This window comes from Buteo buteo, chromosome 17, assembly GCF_964188355.1.
Source record: "Buteo buteo chromosome 17, bButBut1.hap1.1, whole genome shotgun sequence".
Lineage (NCBI taxonomy): Eukaryota > Metazoa > Chordata > Aves > Accipitriformes > Accipitridae > Buteo > Buteo buteo.
In genome coordinates this window covers 6,240,155-6,254,792 of record NC_134187.1, presented here as the reverse complement: position 1 = coordinate 6,254,792, position 14,638 = coordinate 6,240,155, and the positions used below count along the sequence as shown (strand labels likewise).

At 39.9% G+C, this 14,638-nt stretch overlaps 1 protein-coding gene across 1 annotated transcript in view; it reads left to right on the top strand.

Moving 5' to 3' along the window:
* The window catches only part of CLIC5 (chloride intracellular channel 5), a 53,054-nt gene extending 39,021 nt beyond the window's left edge, over nt 1-14,033 (top strand). Inside the window, exons 5-6 of the mRNA XM_075048981.1 lie at nt 9,116-9,297; nt 11,561-14,033. Of these exons, the coding sequence (XP_074905082.1) occupies nt 9,116-9,297; nt 11,561-11,728 (350 nt within the window). The 3' untranslated portion in view covers nt 11,729-14,033. The remainder of the gene's footprint in view (nt 1-9,115; nt 9,298-11,560) is intronic.
* Nucleotides 14,034-14,638: the final 605 nt, after the last annotated feature.

Below are 14,638 nucleotides of genomic sequence, written 5' to 3'. Positions count from 1 at the left end.
TGGTAACATTACAAGTATTACATTTATTTCTTGCCTCCACTGTAAAACTGAATAAGGAAAGGAAGAAATCTGAGTTTTCAGTCTAAAACTAGAAACAAGTCAAAACAAACTTTCTAGATACTTGAAAAATATGTGTTTAATTTTCTTATTAAAGACATTATCGATCCACCTGTTTCTCTAGGTTTAATTTGGGAGTAGGACAGATGGTATCACAAAAATAGGAAGATGCCTTCTCTTTTTGTTATATTTACTGTTTGTCCCCTCTAACCTGAAACATAAGTCTACAGCTGATGCATTACTGCTTTTACCAATGTAAAGTTTGTGGCTGAAGAGTACTATTATCCTTATTTTGTATATAGAAAGTTGGAAGGCAGATAATTTAAACCATTTATATAAGATCATGTAGAAAAGCTTGAGAAGAGACTCAGGTCTCCTAAATCCAGGTAACCTCTTAACCCTTGGATCATTGTGCTGTGTTTTAGGAAAGAGTACCTGGGGAATCAAGGTCTCAGTCTCTCTGAGACATACCTTCTGTGGAGTTTTTGGGACAGGTCTGTCAAAATATCCCAAACTTTTGAGATGAAGCTCTAATTGATCAATCCACATGATCAAGGGTGTGTAGATGGGATGGGAAGGGCTTCTTTTGTGATCAGTGGAGAGGGACATAAATCCATTTCCAAAGGGCAGTTTGATTTATCTGAAAACATGGATCTAAAGCTGGGGGAACTTCCTTCAGAGGTGCCTGTCTTTCACTGCGATCTGTAAAGGAGACTTGGACAAGTAGGTTGGACTAATTACCTAACACTTAGATAGCTGAAGTTAGGCAAGGTGAATCTTATCCGTAAGTGAATCAATAGATTTTTGATGTGTCTGGGTTCCTAAGGTTGCTTTGGGTAACAGCTGTATTTCAACTCCATGTTCCTCTGAGTCCTGGATGAAGTGCTCTTGGGATTTAGCACCTCTCCCACTGGACATACACAGAATGTATGCACCAACATATATGGAAAATATGTTCCTATTTATACCTGGTTTAGACCATCTCTGAAAGGCAGCTTATGACCAAAGTCATGTGGCTGTTTGCATGTGTGCACCTGTGTTCGTGTGAGTTATCCCACTCCTGGTGTATGCTCACTGACACGAACACTGACCAGGAATAAAAATCCCTTTTCAAGTCCCAGCTCTGACTGATCTGGAGGATGAATATTAACACCTGTCCCCTAAAAGAAACCCCTAAACAGGAAAGTAGAGTTGAGAAATAAGAGACACTGATCTATTTCTCTTCTACATACGCAACCAGGTATTTGCTGATTCATTAAGTGAGTAGAAACAGATCACAACTTTTCAGCATGGTTGTATGGGCATTTACCTTTATTGTGGGAACATGCACAAGTCTCTGTTCCAGTGAGTATTGAATTATTTATCTAGAGTGCAACATCTTTAATAGGAGAGGTGACTCGCCCCAGAAACTCCCTTTGGCCCAGAGTTAGGCGTCTAAATGCCTTGGATGCATGGGAGCATACAACCTTCATCCTTCCCCTCTGCATTTCCAATGGCTCTTTTAGTGACTGCCCACTCATTTGCCTCTCAATATAGACGCTGCACAGAGCTGGGGATTTTGCAAGGCAGAAACATGCCTGGAAAGGATGTTGCAATGCTCAAATTTGCAATTTACTTGTCGTTTGGGGAGTAAGACCTAATATTTAAGTAACTTTAAAAAAAAATGGGAGGTACTATCCTACATCTCTTAGGTGAACTGTGAAATTATATTCAAAGGGTAGGATTCATCTCTAACTTCACCTCCCTGAAAGTTAGGTGTCTAGCCTGAGCTAGTCCTTTAGGCTTCGCCTGTAATTCAGGCAGCAAGAAGGGCATGTGTGGAGTGAGTCACACCAGTTTAAATCAGGTGTCTCAGGCAGCTGGAAAGAATTGCCCTCTGGAGATGCTTAGCTGAGAGGGAACCTACATAACCAGCTTAGACAAGATACCTGACTCTTAAATGGCTAAACAGAAGAAATCAAGGCAGAACTCAAATCTCGAGGGTTATATTGAAATCATGGGGGGAAGATAAACTGTTCAACATGTAATACAGTGGCATGCATATTGCAGTCACAGCTCCTCCATGTGAAAAGGATTAATCTATACAGATTAAAGTTACAATACTCTGTTGAGCCTGCCTGAAAAAAATGAGCAGGATGGAGAAAAAAGAGAGTGAAAATATGAATCCTTGGTCTTTAATCAGACTGTCAGACTAGTAGAATGATATTATTTTCTTACCTTAAATTGCAGTTTCTTAGCTGGTTTCCCTCTCCGACCAGAAAACAGTATTGGGTCTCTTATAATATCAAACTCTGTGAATCTGGAAGTGATCAGGAACGGTGGTTTGTTTTTTTAAAGGAAAAATAAATTTCAGATTGTTTGTGTGAGACTGTGAATATTTATGTACTGTTCCCCCTTTTCCCTCATTGCATATTTCACCAAGTTCATTTGCGTGTGTTACAGGATAAATCTTACTGGAGGGCAGTGGAAGAAAGCAGTAAAAAGGAAAAGCATCAATCAGTGATCCAGGGTAGCAGCAGGAATCGTTGTTCATTTTTGTACATGGAATATTGTTTGTTGAACTTGCCTAGGCTTGACAATTAAGAAACTTGCAGTTCTGCTGAGGTCAGTCTCAGGTGGTTGCAGATGATGGCTACAAAAGCCATTATGTTGCTGGGCTTCGATGACTTTGAAGCCTTGTTGTCCCTGTGCTTTCAGTGGTATTCACTTATTAAGAGGACCACATGTATTTTACTTCGCCTTGGAGAAAATATTTTGTGACAAAATATTTATTTGACAAAAAATGCCATGGGTGGTGTGAGTAACCTGAATTATTGGCAAATGTGGGTTGAATTTGGTGAATAATGACTTGTTTTGAAAAGTAAAAGTATTTTCTCTTAAACTTTTTGAAACAAAAGGTTATTCTCTTTTGAATTTGAAAATGACGTGTTAATTTTCAAGATTACCAACATTTTAAAAATGATGTGAAAATCACTGAATGTCTAGGCATGACTTACTTAACCAACCATCCCAAAACATGGTTTTCTTTTTGTTTTCATGTTTGTTTGGAAATCTTATCTTATTTTGCTTTAAGTTTGTTTAAAAAATTTAACTAGTTTTGCTTTCTTCTAATGTAAATCAAATAGTTTTTACGTTCAATTTTGTCAAAGAATCAATTGTTCTTACTGCTCTTATTGTGTGCTCTATGCTTTGCATTTCTTCCCATAATAACTATCAAGTAAAATGTAAAATCCTCATCCTGCAAACGGTTCCACTCAGACACATAAAATAGGAGTCATCTCACCTAATTTTAGCTATTTTAAATTTAGATATCCAGTCTGCCTATTCTCAAAAAAAGAGAGAGAGGCTCCTCTGGTGGTAACTCAGCTTTTCCTAGGCTACTATTTTAGGATGGACTGATTTGCCTTCCAGTAGCTCCTTCAGGCCACAGAGATTGGCGTTTATGTGCTTTGTCTGCTTTGCTATTTCTCCTTGTCCCAGCATTAAACAAGGAAGGAAATATTTGGAGTTCAAGGAAGGGGAAGAAGAGTCCTTGTCTGACCTCTGCAAATGCTGTGGGTGTGGGTAGCCTGAACCAGTTTTACTTTTTCCAAACCGTTTTTCTTTTACTACTTTCTAGTTACTTTCCATTTTGCTTCAGCCTTATTTGACCCACAGAAAATAGAGATGGAAACGACCAGTGATGCTGGAAGTTTTATGGCCGGTATTATTTAGGAGGTCAGATTAACTGATTATAATAGTCCCTTTTGGCTTTAGAAGCTGCTGGAGAAATCCTAACCCCACTGAAGTCAACAGCAAAACTTCCATGGGCTTCGGTGTGGCCAAAATTTCACCCTGAGTACCTAGTAATGAATCTTTGTCATCTGGCCCTCCCCTTGACTTGCAGGATTGCTCCATGCATTACATTTTCCAATGTGTTCTTCAGTTGTGGTATAAGTACTTCAAGACACAAGGATTTCTCTTTGTCCCCTGGAAATAGTTGCACAGGCTAATAGTTTAAGGAAGTTTTTGCTTGAAGAGTTGAGTAACAGAGCCAAAGTCTGTTCTCGGTTGAACTGGAGTAAATATGGAATAGCTTGTCGACAATGCGGAGTTACTCCTCTTTTATGTCAGTGCAACTGAGAGCACTATTTTGCCAATTATTAACTTTTATTACATTATTGGTATTTCTGTGCATGTCAGGATTTGTTAATCTCATTGTTCAACATCAAGTAACCTTTTGCTGAAAACAGAGCGTCATTGTGAATTAGGTATCATCAGCTAAATTGAACCTCACCCTGTGCATTTGACAGATGGTAATACATTCATTAAGTGTTCTGTGGTTGCTTTGAGGTTGGAAAGTGCTATTTTTCTGGCTTCTAACTCAGGATTCTTCAGTAAAGTTGTATAAAAGCATAGTTTTGAAGGGGGAAGGAAAATCACAAAGTGCTCGTGAGGTTTTTTTATTAATATTGTTGTTTACTATTGGTAGGATGACACGGCAGGACTGTGATTGCTATAAGTTGTCTTTGGATGCCTAAGTAGCCCAGAGCAGAGTAGCGAAGAGTGAGAGAGATGGTTCCACCATGGATTTTGTATACACACAGGTAGAACTTCTTGGAATTTGAAGTTATATTAAATATATCACTGTGGAGGCAATACGATGCTGATACCTTTGTGCTTGGTGATTTCAGTGTCCAGAAAGATGGTTTCCAGGAGTTCAGACGTTGCAGCTGTTGCACGGGTAACTTGATGACAGCGCTCCTCTCACAGAGCTGGTCACATTTGGGATCAAGTTCATACTGAAAGTCTGCAGGGTGGGGAAGGAATTAGAGGTAGAAATGTCAAAAGCAGTGCAGAGCCACATTCTCAGGCATAGTTCCACTTGGTGTTGTAATATTGAATCCTCCACCCTGACATTACCAAAACAATGCAAGGCTGAGATTAGACACTTCAGGAAAAGTTCTCCACACAGCTGATTTAGGGGTCACCTAAACCAAGAGTAGAAGAGAAGACTCCACTGACTACAAAGGAAGCTTGGTGTGTTTAATTCAAACCTACTCGTTTAATTTATTCACTACAGGGAAGATTAACCCCACCTATAGACTTGCAGTGGAGCCTCAGCTGTTATCAACAAACCTATTTAGTTTTTTAATGATGTTTCCAAGAGGATAAGTTGCCAAGGGAATTAGCTGCTTAGCCACTTCTGAAATTTATTGTGGATAGTATGTTCACAAATGGGGAATTAGTCACTTTTTAATTAGTCACATCTTTTTAAATCTCTTCATTCAGTCTAGTACTGTGACTGGTATTCACAAGGCCCCTGCCCTGGTGAGTGCCTGCTGTCTCCTATGTTCTCAGTGGAGACAGTGTATAGTCATCCAGATTTTCACAAAATAGCCATAGTATGGGAGGTTTAGAATTAAATCTTTCTTCTGCTGAGTTTGCTCAGTAATATGAACCCAGGCAGCTCTTCCCTCAGCAAGAGTCCCAAAACCTTCAGAGCTGTGGGATATTCTGAGAAGGTTATTTCTTTGTCTCTGTTCATGTTTTTTCACCTTTCACATAATGGTTAAATATCGGCCAGATAAGAGAGAAAATGAGAGAGTTAGTTTTTCTGACTTTCACCTGTGGTGTCAGCCTTCAGTCATGATCCACTGAATGTTGAGTCATTTAGGGAAAGTGAAACAGTTCAACAGGAGAGCTGTAAAAATTACCTGATACTTCACTGGTGGGGTCTCATCTGCCAGATCTGAGCTGACATCGCATTAAAACAGCATTTGAAACTCAGTCTCCCACTTTCTAGGAAAATGCTCTCCCTATACCATTGGTAAAATCACAGCACTTCTCCCAAAATTTTTTGTAAGAAAGAAAAAACTACCTCTCTCTTCTAGGGGGTCACTGGTGAATTCAAATATAAGGTGGATTCTCCCACCCATGCCAGCATTAGACACTTGGCTTTCTCTGAGATGTGGTGCTTAGAAGCCTCTTGCTTCAATATTTTTTAGATTCTTTTACGCATCCTCCTACTTTGAGTGGGGATTTCCCTGAGCACCTTCTCAGGGAACATAAGACTTCAAATCATATAGATAAATCTGAATGTGTCAGGGCATGTAGAAAGTAGGATTTCCAACATGGATATTTGCATCTGGATTTCAAAAAATGCCTTGGAAAACAATCAACAGGCTTTGAAAATCTGATCCTGTGCACCTAAACTCCATTTGAAATGGTGATTTTAGGATCTTAATTCTCTTAGCTTTTCAAAATTCTGTCACTACTCAGTTGGAAGAAAGGCAGTTCTCCCTTGTTCAGTACTCTTCTGTTTTCATGGCTGTTCTGGGAGATTTACTAGGATCAGAAGAGTTTTGATTAATTAAAAGGGGTCATTGGTGTCACAAGTAGTGGTCTGGTTCCTGACTATCAGTATATGAGATGGTCCTGACCATGTGGTGATTTCACTGTGAGATATCAGGATCCCGGGGGTTCCAGCAGAGCCTGTGAATTAGGTCAGAGATGTGTTGAACCCTGAACATACGCTTATTTCTGGCCTAAAGCTGCCGTATGCAAGCGCCAAGTATGAATTCAGATAGATGTTTTTCCCACTGTCACAAATAGGCTTCACTCCAGGCATTGTTTTTGAGACAGCCATGACGCACTTTGATATATCAGTAAGAGCAAAAAAAGACCCCAATCCTAATAAGTTCCAGAAAAGTTACATAAACACATCTCACCTGCTGCTCCTGTCTTCATACACACACCTAACTGACCCCACGGGTTAGCATGAAGCATCTCATGTAGTACTGATACTGGAAATATTGCGGAATATGTGGAGTCATCTGGAAACAGACGACTCTGAGAACCAATGATCTTACTGGGTGAAGGGGAAACTGAAAAATGCTCAGCGTTAAACCAGTTCTCTAAAATCTGGATGAGCAAAATTGAATTAAATCGCAGTAATTTGATTCCATTGTCTCTAAATGAATTCACTGTAAGAGGACATAGTCTGAGGCTGACCAAGGGAAGGAGAACTATCTATTCAACAGGTGTTATGGGTCAAACCAAAAAGAGATTGCTAAATCTTTTGAGTGTTGCCACATGGGGGTATATTAAATGCTATGCAGTTATTACCCTTCAGTAGAAGTTGCGCAGCGGAGCACAGCTGCAGACGATTAAAGACACCACTGCCAGCATCTGACAGCAGAAAGTCAGTGTCAAAATTCAATTTGAATTGATTAAATAAGGGATGGCAACACTTTTGTTTTATGGATGGCAGCACTTCAGTCGCTTTAGATGCTCTGCTTTCAGAAATAAAATTCTTTCCCTCCCTGCTATGTTTGTTGGGGTGTTTTCAGTTGGATCGCAGTCATTTCTCCAGTCAATCAATTAAGCCAGGATTTGCCACTGTGTCTAAGAGTCAGCCACAAAAGAGCTGGTATGGTTCCCTGGTGCTTGGCCAAGAGGCATCAGTGGGAGCAAGACATGAGGCAGCTTAATCTGACTTCCACCACTGGCACAAGGTTTAATGGATGTTAGGGCAGCAGAGAAATCATGTTCTGTGGTGTTCAGCTCCTGCTCTCTCAACGGCCCCATACGCGCCGCCTTTCTCTCAGCGCCAAAAACACAGGGGCAGCTGACAGCAGAGCCAGCGGAGCTACCTGTGCCAGCAAGCTGCTCTACGCAGGGCAGTCGCTGCAGCCTTTTGAAGCTTGCGTCATGCTCCATAAATATATTTATCTCCATAAGCTTGTAGTGCTACACCGCCGGAGTATCTTGACGCATTGAGTAGTCTCCCATAAGTTAAATGGCAGTAAGTTACTCAGAGATATAAGGTTTTACAAGATTAGGCCTTAAACGCTGACTCCAGGCCAGATCTGCAGCAAGTATAAATCACTGCAGGTAATTTTCACCAGCTGAAATTCTGGCCCTAAGCCCATGAGTCATGTTGTTATTTTTTCACATTGTAAATTCTTGCTGTTTCTTATTTATATTGCTTTAGCACTTTGGGGCACTGGTCAGGGGCCAGGACCCCATCATGCTTGTCACCCTTTGAACAGAGATACAAAAGACCCTTCTTGCCCCAGAGCGTTTGCTGTTTAAATAACATGCAAACCTGTATACAGCCATTCGGCTTTCTGCAAGTGCATTATTACAATCAACGTTTTCTATTATCCCTCCAGTAAAGCATAAGAACAAAAATTCTGTGCCTAGGTTGATATTTTTAAGTAAAAAATTTGCACTCTGCTGTATGTTGTGTCTAAGAGGCATTTCAAGGCTGGAATTTGTTGGAGCCAGCAGCAGTGTGGGACATGATCTTTAGTAACTGAAGTGAGACGTCCAAAGTCTCCTCTCCATTGTGACACTCTGTTTGAGACATGTCAAAAAGAGGATCTGCACCTAAGTTGAACCTGAAGTGAGGGGAATCTTAACAGTGGCTGAATATCTCAACACTTTTGTGTAGCATTGTAATTAATTATTGTTATATTACCTTCATTTCAGTTGGAGCGTATCTTCCAGCTCTGTAGAGCTCTGGTTAGCATCTTTGGAATTATTGCTATTGCCTTTAATTACTCTGGAAAGAGTTTAAAAGTAGTAAAAGTACAATGTCTTAGAGCTGAAGTAATGCTAGAAAATTCTGCCTCATTACAGTCCTACCTGGCTGCTTAGAAAAATAAAGTAGCATCGTACAGGGCTCGAGTTTTTTGTGTGACGGCCTCAACAGACCAGAAGAGTATTGTAGGTTGTATGTGGTTTATTAGTGTATCATACTGACAAGCTGTTCTTTTGTTTCATGATGTCTTTCACTGTTTTTTTTTTTGTGCTAGTCAGGAGAAGATATGGCATAACAGTGTCCTGTGTCCCCTTTTTCTGTTGCAGGATGAGCTTTACCCTCAGGCAGCTGGGGTACTGGTAACCCTTACTGGGCTACCTCGTCACCAGATTGTGTAGGCATTGGAGCACAAATTAGCAACAAAGAAATGGTTCTTGCCTTTTTTTCTAGATACAACCATACCATCGACAATGAGTGTTTCTAAATAATTCTTATCTGCCCTAATCACTTATTCATTGCTTTTTGGCAAAGCCCTTGAAAGAGGCTTGGTGAAGGCTCTGAAGAAGCTGGATGACTATCTGAGAACCCCTCTGCCAGAGGAGATTGATGCAGACAGCACCGAAGAGGAGAAAGTGTCTAAACGCAAGTTTCTGGATGGAGATGACCTGACTCTTGCTGACTGCAACCTTCTGCCCAAACTCCATGTTGTCAAGGTAAAAGATGTCATGCGACGGTCAAAGAAGCTGTATCTGACAATGAAGTGTCCTACTCTGACAGCTGTGAGCTAAAGCCAACATATGTTTCAGCAGAGGCATCTTAAGTCCTAGAAGAACAGAGTTTTAAACACACTGTTGGTCCTCAGTATTTCCTATAGGTTAACTTAAGCAACTTTATATTTAGTACATGGGGAAATTGTCCCATCACTAATTAGTGGCAAAGACAATGTTAAGATCTAGGTATCCCATCTCTTTATTTTTACCCTGCTGGAAGTAACAGCATATTTCTTATTAATTAGTTTCCATTATTCTTAAGAGAGATGTCAAAACTTTAGTCAGTTCCCACCCATTTGTAACTTAAGAGCAGCAGTCCCTCTTGGGAGGAATATTTGTTCCATCTGGTATTTCACACAAAAGTTAACAAATCAAAGTCACCGCTGAGGTCCAGGATTTAAGGTGTACAATGGTTGCTGGTATAGGGCAAGTGGTGTACATCATCTTGACTTCTAAATGTTGCATTTATTTAATTTATCAGATTACATGTTTCTTTAGAATAAAGCAAGTACCTGGCAGACCTTGGCAAGCAAGAAAGCTAGGAATTAAAGCCAAGTCATGCATCTAATTTGGCTCCATGAGCCAAAACATAAACTAAGCCTGCGAGCTGACTGCACACATGCAAAAAAAAAAAAAAAAAAAATTAAAAAAAAGTGCATAAGTCACCAAGTAAGAAATGTGATAATATCCTCACAAGTTTAGCTCTTTCTTTGGCTCATCTTCACTGTTGACGTTGGACTCAGACGATGCAACATGAATGTGAGGCCTCTTACTGGTTCCTGTTTTCTTAGGATGAAATGAAAGATGTCAAAAGAGAATTAAAATCTTTCTCAGACAAGCATAGCCATAAGATATTGCCTGAAAACCATTTTACAGATGGAAGAAAAGGGTAAATTATTAGGACTTTTTCATTTGATGGAAGATGTACGCTGGAAATTGTGAAAATCTTGACTTAAGTTGCCCAGCAGGTTTTATCTTCCCCATGTGTGTGTGAAGCATCATTGAAGGCAGGAATGCTTAATTAAATGCAGTTTAGGACAGGATTTGGACTTGCAAATACTGAGTGGATCCTGGTAATAAAAACAAATCACAGTCATTTCTGAGAACATGACTGTCCTAAGAATTTTGAGATAGAAAACAGCTCTACCATGTGCTTTAATAATAAAAGGGAACTCTGTGGCACATATGTATGTAATTTATGCCCAGGAACAATTTTATACTGTCAGAAAAATTAGAGATTGGAAGCACTCATTAAATCAGCTAATCCATCCCTTCCTATCAGCCAGTTCATTCTGTCACCACAGGATTATTCTATATGGTATATTCTTACAGGAAAACTGAAATATCCCAATCCAGCAAGCTACTTAACCAACTAGCTTTAAGCACAGATTAGTCCCACTGACTTCAATGGGACTATACAGGTCCTTAAAATTAAGTATGCACTTAACTATTTTCCTGAATAAGGGCCTGAGTGTTTTTAGAAATCGAAAATTTCCCTTGATAGACAATTTCCTAGTCTAAAAAGTCTTGCAATAACCATTTTCTCTCCCAGTTTATCCTAATACTCTGCAGACATTAGGAACCTCTTGGTTTCTCAGTCTTGGTACCCATACCACCCTGAATTCTTCCTTTGCATGAACACAGATATGGCCTTCCAACAGCTGTAGGTGGTTACATCCTCTGACACCATTGGCTAGGCAAAATATATTACATATATTAAAAGTAGAAATACAGTATATATAAAATATGATATAATGTTAAATATAAATATAATAGTATGAAAATATGTTATATATAATTGTTACTGATGCCTTTCCCTTAAATCTATCTTCCTTTTTCTGATTCAGCTAATCAGCTCTTTCTGATGTGGCTTCTCATCTTTAAATGACATACCTAGGACTGGTAAAAACCACCAAAAAACTATATGGTAAAAATAATGAAATTCAGTGACCATAAGAGTAATTAGGTGACAGTAGCCAGGCCATTGATTTAGAGTGTCCTTAGGCCAAGTAGCATCCTTGCAAGATAGGGGACAAGCAACAGTCACTTTTCAGGCTTTTCTATTATAAGTCTCTGAGTCTTTAAACATTCCTTTACTTTGCTATTAATTATGTGACAAGAAAGAGTAAGAAGCTCTCTAAAAAGGAATCTGGAGCTATATCACCATCAAGATGCTTTTTTTCCCCCTTTTTTATCTTTGGTTTAGATTGTTGCAAAGAAATACCGCAACTTTGAATTCCCGACAGAGATGACAGGGCTGTGGCGGTACCTGAAGAACGCATATGCCAGGGATGAATTCACCAACACCTGTGCGGCAGACAAAGAAATTGAGCAAGCCTACGCAGACGTGGCCAAGCGGCTCAGCAAGTCTTAACTGACCTCAGCAGTGGCTCAGTATCCCCTTTTACAGACTCTTCCCCTTGTTGCCTTAAGATATACTTTATCATTATGTTATCTGGTTGGCATCCCTATGACTTCACCTGTTCAAGTGTATTGGTCAGGGACAAATCTGCTTCTCCCTGGAGAAAAGAGAAGGCAGCTCTAGTGTGGGGGGTGGAGACCCTTTGAAATCTGAACCTAAGATCTGGCTCAACTAGTATTATTCGCAATCAGTATTGGAAATGAATCCACTTTACTAGTTTCTTGTTTCATGTTGGGGGCATATCACCACCTGTATTCTTTGGAGTTTTAGAAGTAGGACATTAGCTGAAATTTCAAGTAAGAAAGAGAGTTAGGAACACATAGCACTGGTTCTTCTGTAGGTTATTTCAAGGACACTTTTTCTCCCGGTGCTATTGAGATCCTTGAGACAGGAGCAAAATATGAGAGAGAGAGGGAGAGGGGTAAAAAAAGAGTTTGACCCTAAAGGAGAAATGCTCTTAGCAGTTATATTTTTAAAAACTCTCTGAATGCATATTCTGTCTTAGCAGGCCCAAGAGTTTATAGGGTATTTATTTTTAACTTGGCGCAAGAGGGGGAAGCCTGAGCGAATATGTCAGACTTGCAGATGCAACTTTGCATAAAATTTGCATGATGCTGTTGGATCCGAATGTTTAAAGCGAAAGAGAGTGAAAGAGCAATTGAGCAGGCAGCCCTTGGAAGAGCGAGGCTCGTGCCAAAATGCCCAGTGGATCTGCTCGTTGGTAGAGACACACAGACACAGCAATAATGGGGGCAGCATATTGACTCCAGCGACTACAGAGGGAATTGGCACAGCTAACCAAACCACGTAGGATATTGTCATCTTGACTGTATGGTTGCCAGTTCCTTTATAATTGCTATCTTGGGAAACTTGGATAGGCAAGAGAAAGCTGTCACTGCACACAAATTCCAGGCAGGGGAAGTGCTTTCTTCGTGTTGGGCTCCAGATGGGTCACTTTCAAGCACTCATCATCTCACCCCAGGAGAAGTTTGCTTTGAGAGCCTCAAAGAGGACAGGCTAAACCAGAGAAAGGCACACTTCCAGCCAGAAATTCAGCAAGAATGCTAGCAGAAATCCATGCATGACGCCTTAGTCCCGCTCATCCAGGGTTTACTGATCCGGGTTACATGATTCTGAATTAGGATTGTTTTCTAAAACTGATTATTTTGTTCTATCTGTAGCTCTGCCTGACACAATCTGCTTTACGCTCGTGATTATTTGCACATTAGTTACTTCAGCAAATTCAGAATGGCAGCTCTTTTGCATGAAACTCACGTGCCCTGATATGTACAGCAGTGCGCATGCCTCTTGCTATTCAGTTTGGGGGGATTTATCATTGTTTTCCAAGATAAAATAAAGCTCAGCTGTAACCCGCTGTGGCTCCCCTTCTGATCAGAGCTGCTAGAGCTGCACTGATTTGAGGGGGATCCCAAGCTGGTGAGCTGTGACCGAGGGAAACCTCACAGCAGGCTTGTTTGCAGCCAGAGAGCTGGAGAACTGGACCCAGCATTGAAAGCCAGCCTCTGCCGTGTGATGCTGATGACAATCTGAAGCCATCCTGTTGCTTTGGTGGGATTAGTCCACTTTTCACACTAACCCAGCTGGGAGCAGAATGTTGCTCGTTGACTGTGAAGATAGTTTGTGGTTGACTATTGTTTCACATGCAATGGTCAATTTGTTCTGAACTTTCAAAACCTTGGAAGAAAATCCATGATCTCCCAAGTCTTCTCCTAGAATGGGCTAGACTGGAGCGCAGAGGCTCACACTCTTTAAAATATTGCTGAGAAATCAACTGGCTCAGAGAACACTAATAGCAGCCAGAAAAATCTAATGAGATTAGAAGTGTCTGCACAAGCACATGTGGCTTGTTAAAAACATTTCTTCATGAGATTGGAATTATTTGTGATTTTTTTTTTTTTTTTTTAAATTAAGGCAATTATTTATTTATTTATTTTAATTGACTCAGTCCTTTCTGTCTGTCTTTCTGATTTTGTTTTGACTCAGCATGCTGGTCAAGATGGCTCTGTCTGTTTAGAAAAGTGTTATTAGTAATGCTGTGCAAATTATATTCTGTGAAAAGTCTGCTATCTGATTAATGGTCACTAGGATTTTTTTCCTCTCAGTATGATTTGGCTTGGAACATGCTGATCAACAGAATCTATATTTTTCTCAGTTGTCTTTTTCCAGGTTTGTACTTCAGTTAGTGGCTTTGCTTAATCACAGTTGCAGTGAATCTTTGAATAAAGAGGCAGATGCAGATTCTTGCTCTGTGCTTATTACATTTAACTCCTTAGAGAAGTTTGTTCAAACATGCAGCAGATCTCAGGCAGGGTAACTGAACCAGTTCAGGGTCTGTCCTGATTTCCGTCTCTGAATCTTCACCAATTTGCTGAATCCTATGGTTCTGAAATGTTCTAATACGTCTTTCTTTAGTTTTGCTAGAAGAGGGCCAGATCAAAATCAGTTCATCTCAGTGACCTTAACTTGCATCTGTTTTTAAAAAATTATGTTTAAAAACGGTTGGGCTTATACCAAAAAGAAAATGAGTTGTTAGTGCAATGAGCTTTTTCTAAGATGATTTGCATGTTCTTAAAATCTTTTTAGGATTTCATTATAAAATGTGAAAATCCCCGAGCTACCTACCTTTTAATTAATAATAATAAAAAAATCCTTAAATATCTTCATTTTTCTAACAATATCCCCCCAAAATCTAGATAAAATATGTTGATGGATATGAGAAAGAATAAGAGGGAATTGAAACAGCTTTCAGCTACCGTGCCTATTCTGTCTGAATCCAAGTCTCACTCTGCATCCTAACTTTGCATTTTACTCATAACTCTATTATAGGCTGATCCAAGATTA